At 28.7% G+C, this 15,700-nt stretch overlaps 1 protein-coding gene across 1 annotated transcript in view; it reads left to right on the forward strand.

Annotated features, from left to right (window-relative positions):
- The first annotated feature begins 242 nt into the window (after positions 1-242).
- LOC107437202 (nose resistant to fluoxetine protein 6) overlaps positions 243-15,700 on the forward strand; it is a 70,541-nt gene continuing 55,083 nt past the window's right edge. Inside the window, exon 1 of the mRNA XM_016049124.3 lies at positions 243-839. Within this exon, the coding sequence (XP_015904610.2) occupies positions 497-839 (343 nt within the window). The 5' untranslated portion in view covers positions 243-496. The remainder of the gene's footprint in view (positions 840-15,700) is intronic.

Here is a 15,700-nt window from a genome sequence, read left to right on the forward strand (position 1 = left end):
TATCAGCTTAGAAGATGAGATAAAACTATTCTTCAAAATAAACTTCCTTTTTACAAAGAAAATCAACTAAGAGAAAGATTTGAAAGTAAAAAAACCCACTCGAAGTGAGGAAATATTGTTCTTGGTCAGCGATACATCATATTATCTGACACAGAAACGTACAGAAGACAATATGATTAGATTAAAGAAGGAAAAAATAGCGATCTTTCGTTAAAAAACGAAACGGAAAGCATAACAAGGCCATTACTTCTTGGGCAAAATGAAGCTATCGCTTTACAGGCTCAGCCACCGGCCCAGGTATTAAGGGAAGGTCGTTTTGCCTCTTGACCTTCACTTCTCTTACTTTTGTCGTTCCGACCAGAATTGAGAAGGCTGTTTATTGCTGCACTTTGCAAGCGGCTGATGGAACACTTCTTCATTTGATCGCATTGTTTGTGGATCCCTTAGTAGGTTGCTTGGAGACAGATTAATAGGACTTCATCTGGACATAATTACGATGGTTCGTGTGGCTTTGATATGTGTCTCAATCGTTGTTGTATTTTCGCTTCTCATAGATTTTTGTGCATCAGCAAGGCCCAACAAAAATCAATCTAGTCAAGCTTATTTTCCAGAATATCCACCTTCTTCTTTAAATGAAGAAGCGGTCGAGGATACTGGAGAACTTAAGACATTTCATGATGTTGAGCTTAAAATGAAATCTCTTATTGACGATGTCATTAAGAAAGTGTTGCCTTTTGTGATAAGGGCAAGTGCTGATATTCGCCTTTCAGGAAGATGCATGGCCAGTATTCTTAAATTGGTTATGGGGATGCAGAAGTTACAAGAGTGGGCCATAAGAAGTAAGTGAAAGTTATTTGATCACAGACTGTAAATTAAGTATCATCAAATCTGAGGATTTAAAAATTATTGAATTTAAACTATTTAAATTAGTTAATTTTCTAAAAAAAGTGTGAATAAATGTGTTTATTTTAAATATAAAAAGTAATCAATTAAAGGCAAAAGCAATCAATCAAGGTTTGGACACATTTTTTTAAATGTTTCCATTATTTTGACATTTTTGTGCTATTGTAACATATAATAAATGAAATAATATAATTATATCATGTTTTTAACTGCCCTGCAGACGCTGCAGGCCTTCACTTCTTAAACTACCCCACAGAAGAGGATTTGTATTCTTTTAATGCCATAGAAATAACAAAAACTATTCAAGCACACCATGAAATATGATTCAATAGAGGATACGACACCAACCAACCAATAATATAATTGAGATTCTTTAAAAAAAATTTAACATTTAAAATGTTTTTATTTTTTAATGTAACTTTAAAAAGTCATATGCTTCATTGTTATAAATTTCTCATATATTCACGATGAAATTTGATTTCTGAAACTTCTTCTATTAATCTCTGAAACAAAATTTTTTAATTTTTCTAAAATGAGAGTCGCAATTGTTTTTATTTTTATTTATTTAAAAAAAAAGAAAGCAAAATTTATTTTTTTTTACAATTTTCAAAGACAAGTTAAAAGGAAATTGAAATATATATATTCAAAATTTCAAGCAGTATGTTTAGTTTTTTAAATGCATAGTTATTAGTTAGAAGAGCCCTGAAAATATAATCATGATATGAAAATTCTTTAAAATTTCGGAAAAGAATAGCAAATGGAAACGGATAGTAGTTTAGTTTGGAGAAAATTTGAAACCGTTTGTTCTCTTGTGTTGAATTAATAATAAACGTAAGTAATAAATAAGTAATGAATAAATAAGTAATAAATAAATAAGTAATAAATAAATAAGTAATAAATAAATAATTATTAAAGACGTAATTTTTTATTATTTGTAAAGAAATCAATTGCATAATTTTTAATGAGAAAAATCTCTCAATATTAAAGATATTTGTATCACATATTCACCTAAAATTTATGAAAAATAGTGAAAAAGTCCTGTCTTAACCTAGCTAGCTACCTTGATCCATATCTATAATTTCGGTATAGTCAAAACGAACCTCTAAAAACTAACCTCTATATCATTCTAATATTCTTATACTGAAAACGTTTTTTCATAATTTATACTAAAAATCGCCCCAGTTCAAAGTAAAAGAAAAGTATCCTTATAAAGATTGTTTTATTATTTTTAAGTACATTTATCACTTAAATATAATTCTTTCAACATCATTTTGTGTTTGAAAATTTATCTCATGTATTTTAAGTCTGTTACATGTTCAAAAATATATACAAAAATTATAAATACTTATTTCATTTAGTTAATCATACATGAAACCTAGTTTCTTTTACCAACGCTGCAAGTAATGTAAAAGTGAGCAAATATATATTTTTTTAATTTGACCATGCAAAAAGGCTTTAATAGAGTTAATAATAAATGCTCGGTGATTAATAAAACTTTATTATAAATTTTAAATTTAAAAGCTGCTCATAAATAAGAGTACTATTAATTGTTAATTGTTTTTCAATTATATCTGTAGGAATAATTTTTGAATAAGACATAAATTTATTCACCAGCTCATAAAAATCCATAATTTTATGAAATAAATAAACAAAGCAATAATTTTTTTTCTACGGTAAATTAAAAAAAATCTGTATTATTCTTAACTGATTTTTTTATGAGAAATATATTTTTTTTTCAGTAGAATATAGTTATTGTTCCACAGGGTATTAAATGATATTTTACTATTAAACATAATAATCAGTTTCAAAACATTAATTTCTTTTTCCCCTTTTTCACACCGCTTGAAATTTAATCGCTATTATTAACAACCTTAATAAATACGATCTGAAATAAAAGGGGTTCACATCAAATAGACGGCATCAATTTGTCCTAAAGTAAATGTTAGGTACGATGTAAAAAATTCTGTATCATACTAATTTACAATATTTTTAAAATTTTCTCCAATCTTAAAAAAATGTAAGAGTTGGACCCGCCTGCAAATTACTTATTTTTAAACTGGATTGGGATAATATGGTTCAACTTGAGTCTGCTTTTGATCCATTTTATAGCCTCGTTAAAATAAATATATTGCTATTGTGCTGCTTTTCTATTTCCTCCGGAAATGTGAAATAACATTGTCAGATTCGGTTTAAACGTTTAACCAAACTCTCTAATAATTTTTAGTCTAAAATTATGGTAAAAAAACCGGTAGCAGTCTGTCCATCCAATTAACCGTAAAGGTAACTTACGGTAAGGAACATTTCGTACTTTTACGGTTTTGAAACCATCTACAACTAGTATGGTTAAACCATGAATACGAAACTATGCGATATTTTCACTATTTACAACTAGCAATGTTTCACGACCGTGGAAACAAAATTTAACTACACATTAGAGGTAGTTAAGCAGCTTTTATGGTGCTGATATCTATGCGTGCGAATGAGAGTATCGTAATTAGCCCAGGGAAGCAGATTGGGGAGTGCAGGACGCTGAAAACTCTTCAAGTATTGAATGGAAGGGAGGAAATATTGTGGTGATTGATTCGAACACCCTTTCTCGATCATGAGATTGACAGATTTGCCTTCTCGGCTATAATATGCACCCATCTGAAAGGAATTAAGTAGCTTCATTACGTGGACCTAGTTGGTGCGATAAAATTCTGGTCAGTGTTATGCAGCCACATCACAAATGCCATCTTATTTATGGTTATTTGATTGCTTTATTTGAATATGGTAGAAAAAAACAATAAAATAGATTGCTTTCTAACCATTTTATCCGAGAAATATCGAGCAGTGTAAGTCATTACATTATAAAAATAGTTTATAATCTATATTTAAAAACTCTGAATAGTACTCCTTCCCAAAAATTTCCTTTGCGGTTTAAATTTTTAGTAAACCTTTTATTTCTAAAATCTACCTTAAAAATCAGCTAATCTAGAAAAAAATATGTATCTACATCTTTAGCAAAATTCGTTGAAATGCATTATTTGTTTTAAGTTTTCATTACGTTGAATATAGATAAATCAATAGAGTGTAGGAATCAGCTCATATTAAGAACAATAATATTGGCTGCGTAGTTGAATGAAAATTCGAGAAGTTTTGTAGAGAAATTTTTAATGAAAGCCTTTTTATTTTTTATGTTAAATAATGTTTTATATTATAATGACTATGTCATCCTAGGCAAAATAAGAAAATTTTGCTGCTGTCTGATGGAAGTAATTTCAACAAGAAGTTACTTTTCTAAAATATTTGGCCACTTTATCAAAAATCTAGATCTTTAAACTATTAAGAAGAATGTAGATAATGTTGAATGTAATAAAGCATTTATTTTAAGGCATTTCTCAAAATATGGTAAATATTACTAGGTTAATTTTTAAATTTCTAAAAAGAAAAAAAATTAAAAAACAAGCGTAAAATATTTCCATATTGATTAAAAAATGATAAAATGCACATGGGGTGTATTTTTGTATAAACAAATGGCTATTGGGTGTTCATTTTTCAACCGCTAATTGTTTGAGTCGGTTGGTGACAGATAGAGACCACTAATTTTGCCCCTATACCATTTCAAGGGCTAATAAAAGCATAAAAGATGATGAATTATTAAAGCATAAGGTACTAATTTTAGGTGTAGCAATGTTTTTTGTATTTCAACTAAATAATGTTTATAAATTTTTAAGCAGATAGAAAAAAACCAGCATTAAAAATGTAATTAATGTTACCTTTTTGTGAACGAATAAAAAGAAAGAGGGTACTAATTAAAGGAACACTTTCTCTTATTTTTTATGAATGATTTTTTAAAAGTAAATAAAAAATGCCTCCGTTGATAAAAGGAATAAACTAAATGTGTTTATAAACGTAAAATCATTATGAACATATATTAGAATCAAACAGATCAACCAACAGCATGCATAATAATTCGATGTAAAATATTGAAAATTTGTTTTCCTAAATTAAAAATTTGTAAAAGAAAAAAAAACCTTGATATAAAGCCTAAGTTCATTTGATTATAAATAAGAAACCTGGAATTACTGGAATGTACGTTATTTCGCTTCAACTACTTAATTAAATCGAAAATAAATTATTGATAATTTTATTATTTTGAGTGGTAATTTCATTTTTAAATAGCGTTGTTATCAACTGAAAAAGACAAATGATGATTGTGTTTCATATAATGCTATTGCTTATGATTATTTTTGACATTTTAAGAACATAGCGCTTGGGTTCTAACTAAGACAGTTGACAATGAATTTGAGAACAAGTTATCTTCGTATGCAATTATGTCTATTGTCTCGAAAGATTGATGGAACAGTTGAGACAAATATTTACGTTAAGAGTATTTATTTATATTACGTATATATTAATACTTACTTTTCTTGGCGTAATGTAATCATGCGTACCAGGCTCGGCATGATTAAAATCACATAATTTAAATCATGATTTAATTCAAGATTTAAATTACTTTATTATTTGAATCAAAGAAATCATTTATTTAAATCAAATGTGATTTATTTTTAAAAAATGTCATTTATTTAAGCCGTTTAAACTTTTTTTAAAAAGTAATCGAGTTTAAAACAATTTTATATACTATAATAAATAGTAATACACTAAGGATTTAATTGTAAAAAAATCTGATTTCATTGATAATGAAGATTTTATGCAAACAAATAAATAAAAAGAGCTGTACGTTGATTAATACATTTTATAACAGATTGAAAAATTAAAAAGACAGAGTTAAAAGCTTAATAAAGTAAAAATTAATAAAAGGTCCATACGAGTAGCTAGAAAATTTAAATCTTTTAAATTATAATTTTACATTAGCTTGTATGTAAAGTAATTTGCCAGTAATAAATCTATTTCAGTTTTGGCAATTTAACATATGTTTATCTAAATGCAAGGGCTTTTAAAACTTTTTAACCCCTAGCTAAATACTTGTTCTCTGTACGAGTAAAAAAAAATGATAAATCAATGCTGCAAAACAATAAATCAATGCTGTAAATCAATGCTTGCCGGTGGTCTTACTTTATTAGATCAAACAAAACACGTTTTTTGTAGTTTATCCCATCAAAATACCACATACTGATAATTTATACAGTGATTTAATCTGGAATTCTTTACAGTGCACACTTTGTTTCAAACTTAGAAATTACATTCTAAATAAAGCAGTTAACAATGGTATTTGAAACATGTTTTCTGAGAAAGTTTTATTATATAGCTATTTATTTCTGGTATATCGAAAGTGTAGTGTTCAGTTTAGCTAAATGTTTCCATAAAAGTTGCAGCAAAATTTATGCTTTCATTACTTGATGCTGAGTAAAGTCTGTATCCTCTTTTTTTAAGAATACTACATTAATACTTTCATAATGTATTTGAAAAAAGCTGACAGTGAAATTTTTTTTTCAAATATCGTATTTACATTTGGAAAACTTAAACTAAACTCAGTGGCGCGACAGCCCATAGAGTGCCAAGGCCTACTGTGCCCATCTCAGTTTTCTTGACGTTGGGCTCTGGGGTGCAGGAGCAGATGCTCCGGTTAGGTGGTCATTACAACGCGAAACACCCAATCCTTAGCTCTCAAGCATGCTTAGTACTCAATTATCGACCCACTGAAGGAAGAAAAAAGCTGTGTCAACGTTGCCCGGCATGAGGATCGATCCCAGGACCTGTGCCACGGGAGCGCGAAGCGCTACCACTCAGCCACCGGGCGTCTTTGGAAAACTTATTCTGCGATCAAATTTTGATGATATTATTGTTCATTATTTATCTAGACTTTTTTTAAGCTCGAACTCATATTAATATATATAATAAATGAATTATAAATGAATATATAAATGAATATTATTTACGTTCAAACTCTTATCTTATTAACTTAGATAATTGCTAGTGAATCTGAAAACTTGTTTTATTACAATTCAATTATTTCTATTGTTACTGAAGCTTAATCTTTAATTCAGAATCAAGTTTGATAAAAGAAAAGTAATTATTCTCCGTAGAATACAGTATTAATATTTTCATAATTTGGTGATCGTTCTTCAAATGTCATGCTTGAAATAGGAAAACGTAAGAGATCAATTTATTTTGATAATACTATCATTCATGATTATTTTTAACTTTTAATGAAGTGTCAGTTTTTTTTTTCAAGTTAAGAAGCTAGTAATGAAGGTGAAAACTTATTTTCTTAGTATATGAATTTTATTTTTCTTAATATGTGAATTATATTTATAATAGAAAATTTGAAGTTTGCGGAAAAAAAATTAATTATAATAGATACTAAACTATAATAGTGGAGTATAATAGTAAACTATAATACGAATAAATAAAGAGAACATTTTGTATCATGTACAAAAATGTGTTTTTGCGTAGAAAGAAAGATTTCGAAACTGACGTCGAAAAAACACTTATAACTAATGAAAAAATAGAAGAAATAGAACAATTTGTGATTCCATGACAGAGTGGTTAAAGGCATTTTAATTAGTTTACAATTTAGGCTTTTATTAACTAAAGAACCTCAAATTTCCTAACAAATTGTTTGTTAAAAAATAATATGTTAAATAACTACTGCAATATCCAAATATTACCCCTATCGGATTTTTTCTCATGGAAACATATGAAAAATTATTAAAGAATAGTTCATACCAAACCATTAACTGTTCGGAAGATTCGATTAAAAAATTTTATTCTGAGTTTCCCTTTTAATGGGCAATCCACAATTATGTGCCGTTTGTACAATAGAGATTACTTAGAGCAATTTATCTCGAGTTTTCTGAGTTTTCATATCTTAAAGTGATTCAGAAGCATTTACTTCAGTTCTGTTTAATTTTCTAGCAAATATTAACAGCTCAACTGCTCTTCCGAATTAGTAATATGATTAATTTACTTTTTAATATTACGCGTCTAAAACTAGAACTCAATCGATTTTCATTATTACTTTTTATGGCTATTGTGAGTTGTTCATACGTATCGTTGTATAGTTTTTCAATCACGAAAAATTTGTTTTAATCACCTGAAATTTCAATTTCATAAAAAGAAAGGAAAAACGGACAAAGTGACAATATCTTATCTGATTAATTTGCTAAAATTTGCTTAAATATTTTGTATCGAAACAACACTTAATTTTTAAGAAATAACTCGCGGACAAAACGATTCTGGTAAAATTACTAAACTATATCGTAATGACATTGCTGGAAAAAAATTTAAAAAAAATTAAAACAACTTAATTCTCTTTAATAAAATCAAAATATAAGTTATTCAAACTTATTTATTAATTTTACTGTTCGTATTATAACGGTTTACCCGGAAATTCAATTTTTCAAAATCATAAATTGTATTTCCGCGCATTTAGTAAAAATTTATAAAGCTGAAAAGTACATTTAACCAAATAAAATACATTTTATGTCATGTTCCAAGTTATATTGATAAAATTACCAAATTTCGCCACAATTACTAAATTTCATAACGTATTATGAAACCATATTTTACCGCTAATTATATCAAAATCATTACCAAAACGCTTCGGTAAAAATTACCCAGCAATTTGATATTTCAACAGAGCCCTATGCATCAAAAATTTTAGTATATTCTGGTAGTTTTGACCATACATTTTTTCCATTGAAAGAATCCCATTTTGAAGCATTTTAATACATGAAGTTAAAGTGTATTTCCTATGTTTTAAAGGTCATGTTAAATTGAATTCTCGAAAGGTAGTTCAGTTTGAAATAATTCCTTCGTGCGCAATATTAGCAATAAGCATGTTTCTAGGTAATTTCTTTCTTCCTTACTAATATAATTTCTAAATGTATTAAGTAGTTAGTGTTGTCTAAACGGTCTTCTGTTTTGTTAAATAGTGAAGATCCATTGTTTTATTCAAAATGTGGATTCTAATTAGATTCTTTTTAACTCATATTTTTTTACTTAAGAATGTATTTTAATAAATATTTTCCCATAAGTAATTACTATTATTGATTTCCTTGTCTGCATTGTACCTCATGCCTATAATTTAAAACACCATGTTTCATAAGATATTAGTCAAAATTTGATGCTATCATTCCAAATCGATTCCCGGGAATCACCGATAATTTGTCTCCTCACAAGGACACTTGATCATGAGGATTTACTCATCGTGTAGATCAGCAAAAAAATATATATAAATATACGCAATCAACTATTATCATAATTGGAACAAATTACTCCCAAAAATAATATAAAACTCATGTTCTGCAATTTTACAAATTATAAGCAATTCGAAATTGAGATTTAAATTTTAAGATTCATGTATATTTCCTTGTTCGCATTGAAAAACTATTGCAATCCTTAAAAACTTTTGAATTATCATAAATGCACAGTGTAAAAGAGTTGTCGCGGATATGATATTTCTGTTGAAAAAATCGTTATTCTGGTAATAAAACCGAATCATACAGTATTTAAATGATTTAATTTGTAAATTTTTCTTCTGGAATAGTAACTATTTTTTGGAAATTTTAATTTTCACAATTATAGTTTTGATTACCAAATATTTACTAAAGAATGCAAGCTAAAAAGTAAATTTAACCGCATAAATGGTTTTTATACCATACTCTGAAGCATAATGTTATAATTTTCGAATTCTACCAAATTTTACCACATATAGTACCAAAACACATAGTAAAAGTACAATGTTCCTATATTAATTTTACCAAAAGATAACAGAAGCCCTTCCGCAGAAATTATCGTGCTTTGTGTTTCCATAGAGCCAGAAATACGATAAATTGTATCTAAGTCTGGTAGTTTTAACCATACTTTTTTTCTCAGAGTAATAATAAAATAATACGATTTGTTAGTTTTTAAACACTTATGTTCACACACAAATCACAAATGTCACAAATGTAAAATAGGAAACAATGTCACAAATGTAAAATAGGAAAAATAATAATAGTTTGATTTTATTTCAGCTATTGGTAAATTTAAATCTCTATTGATGTAATTTTAAACTTAACTCTGATTTTGCTCCTTAATTTAATTTCAAATTTATCATTCATTTAATTTAGGAAAAAATGTATAGGTAGTATAGTATACTAAAAGTATTAATTGATTTGAACCAGATCAACAGATTGCTGCGTCAAATGCAACTCATAAGTTTGCAATAATACGCATTCAAACAAAACAAAAATCTAAAGGTTTTAAAATCTTTTTAGGAAATAAAAAGAGAAAAATATAATTGATAAAAAAAATTGTACGCTAATTTAGGAAATTTCAAGCTATGTAAAGTTTTTTATCCCCCTGATTTTAAATAAAAAAAAACTTTATATGTCGTAATACAAATAATTTAAGGAATGTTTAAATTTATCTTCTCTCTAGAATATCGCATAATATTTTTACTTACAAACGAATGGCATCAACTGCCCCGTTATCAAAATATTTTAAATTTCGAAATAAACGTAGATTATTTTTAATGTTTGGAATCACGTCGAAGTGGGGGGGGGGATTATGTTATCCCTCTCTCGTTGGTCCATGGCTATTAAATCTTTGAGATTTATGCTGATGATATTCTAAAGATGCTTTCAATAATATTTAAACGAAATTTTCCAGATTATTTTTTCATGAACTTATAATGGTGTATTTATCCAGGTAAATTTGTATTCAGGATGAAGTGCTTAAAATAAAACAAATAAAAAATGTTTCATATTTTACTAAATTTGCCTATTTACAAAATTACGTTTCGGAAACATAAATGAGACATTTTGCGTTTTGTTGAATAGAGTTTAAAAAGCTCATTATCTGGGTATTACAAAAACTCAACATTTTTTGAAGCCAGGTTCAATTTTTAGTAGCCACAAGAACCCAAATAACTAAAACTCTTGGGTATAGACAAAATTAAATTTTAACTCAAGAGGCTAAGGTGTCATGCCAAATAGGGCTTGCAAATCCTTGAGCATTGTTCTAGAAAAAATAAAAATACACGCATTAACTAAGGTGTGTCTTTTACAGACAGAATAACCTTTTGTGCTTACCTTATTGTTCGTAATTCTGTTTAGAGATTAATGTAAACTAGGGAATTATGATTGTTTGTGCATCACGTACTGGTATATGTAATTATGAGGAACACTTTTCACTCTCTTAAAATTTCGTAATTAAAGTATTTATAATGATTAATGAATAGTTTATAATGAGTAATTAAATAAATTACGATGATAGTTTTTCAGGTTTAACAATGAACAGTGCTCAAAAAAACCAACCACACTGAATAACTTTTAATGCAATGATCGGATCTTTACGTTCCAGGACTCAATCTCAATTATTCGTGTGGGTGACCTCAAATATGTTGATGAATTCGTGCAGACAATATTTCAAGTCACAAAATCAGACACAAAAACTTTCTTTCTCTGCTTAAACATACCTTCCATCCGAAGGAGCCGGATTTCTGATCTTCCAAAATATAGGGGATAGTTGAAATCTGGGAGAAATGGTCCCAATAGATTGGTCTGGATATTGGTAAAAAGTTTTGTCCCCTTATTTTTAATCTTACTTTTTACGTATTTCACCATATTTCGAGAACTTTCGAAACTTTTTTTTATGTAAAAACCAGTATTTTGTAAAATTCAAAGTTTTTAGAAAAAGATTTGCATTGCAAGATGTACAGTTTGTTAATAGATTTTAAAGAAAGTAATTTTAAATTGCAAAATGCAAAATTTGAGCGTAATCGGTCGAATAGCTCCTGAGAAATTGAATTTTAAGAAAGTCGTGCATTTAAAATTTGATTTCTCAAAAACAATTCACTCGAATTCGCTTAAATATTGTATTTCGCTATAAAAAATTACACTCTGTAAAATGATGAAAAAAAATTGTATACCTACTGATTTTCAAAACTATTTCGACAATTATTAGATTAAATAACAAAAATCTGATAAATATTTTCTAAAAGTTATATTTTGTATGAATTCTCTTTGGATAAACAAATTTTATAAAAGTGAGCAAATATTGTTGGAGAAAATTGTACAATAAAACGAAGAGAAAGTAGACTTTAATGCAATTAAAATAAATTTAAAAAAAAGGAGATATGTAATAATAAATAAAAAACTGAATAACACTTAAGATTAAAAAAAAGGAAAAGGTCTGAAAGCTTAGAACGCAAAACGATTTGAAAGAAACTATGTCAGCAGTTTCGGGATTGGTGACAGGGTGGGGGAAGAGGCTTTTGTCTAGAAAAACAAACATTCCTTAAGATTAAATGAAACCCAGGCGTCCTCCTTCCTTTCACTTCTTATTTAACCTTGTTTGAAGGCCGACAGAAATTATGATTTTGTTTAGTACATATACTACATTTTGTTAGTACATTATACAATGACATCTCTTAACGATATTGAGTCAATTGCAAATTTCCTAAAATCAAAAACTGTGAAATTGCTGAATAGAATTATATTTAACGATGTGTTTGATCGTAACTTACGAAAGAAATTGCGATCCTTTTCTTCTTTTCCCCCGGACATAAATATTGAGGAAAGGAAAAAGTTAATATCTGATACTTGTTCCGAACACGAATTAATATGTGTATTAAACCTGCTTAATTTGGATGTTGAAGGAAAAAAACCAGAATTAATAGATAGAATATATCAATCGCTTATGAACTTAAAAGAATTACAAGCTTTTAATACACAATTGAGCGAAGAAGATGATCAATACGAAAGTGAAACTGAAGTAGTACATGTACATAATGACATTGAAGCCACACCCTTATCGAGTAGTAACAAAACAAAGAATGCAGAATTTGATTCTTCGAATTACTTTCTTTTAAAAGAAATATCATCTTCAATGAGACGATTTAATGCTTCTGATTCATATGGGATACATTTGTTTTTTAACGATGTTGAGGACGCGTTTAATTTTATTCCGGATTTAAGTGATACGCAGAAAATAATATTTTGTAAAACTTTACTTGACGGTCAAGCTAAAACTTTTATTTTCACACAACGTAATTTAACATCGTGGTTATTGTTTAAAAATGCTTTATTAAATGAGTTCAGTCATCAATTAAATGCCGCCGAAATTCATCGTCAATTAAGTAATCGTAAAAAAAATCCACACGAATCTTTTATGGAATATTTTTTTGCCGTACGGGAACTCGCGTGTAATTGTAAAAACCCAATAGACGATTTTTCTTTATTTGATTATACTATTGACGGTATTCTCGATTCCCCCGCTAATAAATCCATTTTGTATGGCGCGAAATCTATTTCTGAATTTAAAGATAAATTGCGTATTTATGAAAAAATAGTTAATGATAGAAACAAAAAATCTTTTTTCCGTACAAATCCTCGCTTTTCCCCTGAATTTCCCAAACGTGAGCGCAGTAATTTAGTACGTGATAATGTAAGAGGATATGATTTTCAAAATGATTTTAAGTTAGATAAACAGAAATCTTGTTATAATTGTGGTGTGACGGGGCATATTTCACGTTTGTGTCCTGATAAACAAAGAGGTTTGAAATGTAATTTATGTAAGAAATTTGGACATATTGCTTCTAAGTGTAATAATAAATCTACTAACCAAACTGATAACACTGTAAGCGCAATTACACATTCACCTTCTTTGATGTATAAAACTGTTAATGTCAATAATACTTCATTTAATGCTCTTATTGATACTGGAGCTATGAAAACAATTTTGCGGGAACAAACTTATCATAAAATAGGCTTTAACTTCTTTTTATGGTACTCTAGCAGCGTTTGGTAACGGACATATTAAACCAATAGGTAGTTGTACTCATGAATTTGTAATAGATGATCAAGAGTTTAAAACAAATTTTTGTATAGTTGGAGATAGTATTATGTCATATGATGCTATAATTGGCATGGATATTTTAACATAGGCAGAAATAAAAATTAATACCGCTGGCATCACTTTAACAAAAATAGAAGATAGTAGAACGGAACCCGTAGAGCAATTTTCTATTTCAAATATTTCCATTAAAAATGATTTCGAATTAGAAATCGGACCTCGCGTTAGTCAAACACAAAAAGAAACTCTTCAAAATATGGTTTCAAATTATAAACCTACCAAAACTAAAACTTGCGAAATTCAAATGTCAATAAATTTAAAAAATGAAACGCCAATAACTCATAGACCACGTTGATTACCTTATACAGAACGTAAAATTGTTGATGACCAAGTGACAAAATGGTTGGCTGACAGTATAGTTGAACCATATTCTTCCGAATATTCCAGTCAGGTTGTCGTGGTAAAAAAAAAAGAAGGAACCCCAAGAGTTTGTATTGACTATAGAGCGTTAAATAAAAATGTTGTTAAAGATAATTACCCTTTACCACTTATTGGCGATATATTAGAAAATCTTCAATGAGCAACTACGTTTAGCAAAATTGATTTGCGGAATGCATTTTTTCATTTGGAAATAGAACCGAACAGTCGTAAATATACGTCTTTCGTCACTCATAATGGTCAATTTCAATTTTTACGCTCACCATTTGGCCTTTGCAAATCACCCGCAGCTTTTCAGCGTTATATTAACACTATTTTTAAGGATTTGATAATTAAAGGTCATATTATTATTTTTATGGATGATATGACTATACCATCGAAAAATAAGGAGGAAGGTCTCGAGAGGCTTGCATGGGTATTTTCACTCGCTTCTGCTTATGGGTTAGAGATAAATTTTTCAAAGTGTACATTTTTAACTAGAAAATTAGAATTTCTCGGACATGTAATTGAAAATGGTAAAATGTACCCGTCTCCACAAAAAATTAAAGCTATACTTAATTTTCCCGAACCCAAAAATAGGAAGGATTTACAATCATTTCTTGGTCTAGCTAGCTATTTTCGAAAATTCATATTAAATTTCTCCATTATTGCGCACCCTTTAACTGAACTTTTGAAGAAAAATCGCGAATTTAAATTTACCGAGAATGAAATACAAGCATTTAGTAATTTAAAACATAATTTAACTTCTCCACCCGTTCTTAGCATTTACAATCAAAGCGCGGATACTGAAATACATTGCGACGCTAGTATTCATGGTTATGGATGTATTTTAATGCAAAAGTCGATAGAAGATAATGCTTTTCACCCGGTATATTTTATGAGTAAGAAAACGTCGGATGCCGAAGCGAAATACAGCAGTTATGAGCTTGACGTCTTAGCCATTGTACAGGCTTTGAAAAAATTTAGAGTTTACTTGCTAGGGAAACATTTTAAAATCGTGACCGATTGTCATGCGTTTGCGATGACATTAAATAAAAAGGATTTGTGTACTCGCATAGCGCGCTGGGCATTATTGCTACAGGATTTCGATTATATCATTGAACATCGTTCCGGTTCTAAAATGTATCACGTTGACGCGCTAAGTAGATATCCCATTATGATAGTACAGGATAGTCTCATAACGAAAATTAGAAAAGCTCAGGAAGAAGATAGTGAAATCCAAACGGTTAAAGATCTTTTGAAAATTAAACCCTATGATGACTTTTTTCTTAAATCTGGCATACTATATAAATTTGTTAATGGTGAAGAACTTCTTGTCGTTCCTGAAAGTATGCAGAATGATATTATACGAAATGCTCACGATCGCGGACATTATGCCTCTAAGCGTACTGAAGAATCATTGAAACATCAATTCCATATTCCTAAAGTGAAAGAAAAAATAGACTGTTTTATTAAAAACTGTGTTCCTTGCATTTTAATAAATCGAAAGTGTGGAAAACAAGAAGGACTGTTACATCCGATCGAAAAAGAATCCATTCCTCTGCACACTTATCATATCGATCATTTAGGACCA

This window comes from Parasteatoda tepidariorum, chromosome 4, assembly GCF_043381705.1.
Source record: "Parasteatoda tepidariorum isolate YZ-2023 chromosome 4, CAS_Ptep_4.0, whole genome shotgun sequence".
NCBI classification, from domain to species: Eukaryota; Metazoa; Arthropoda; class Arachnida; order Araneae; family Theridiidae; genus Parasteatoda; species Parasteatoda tepidariorum.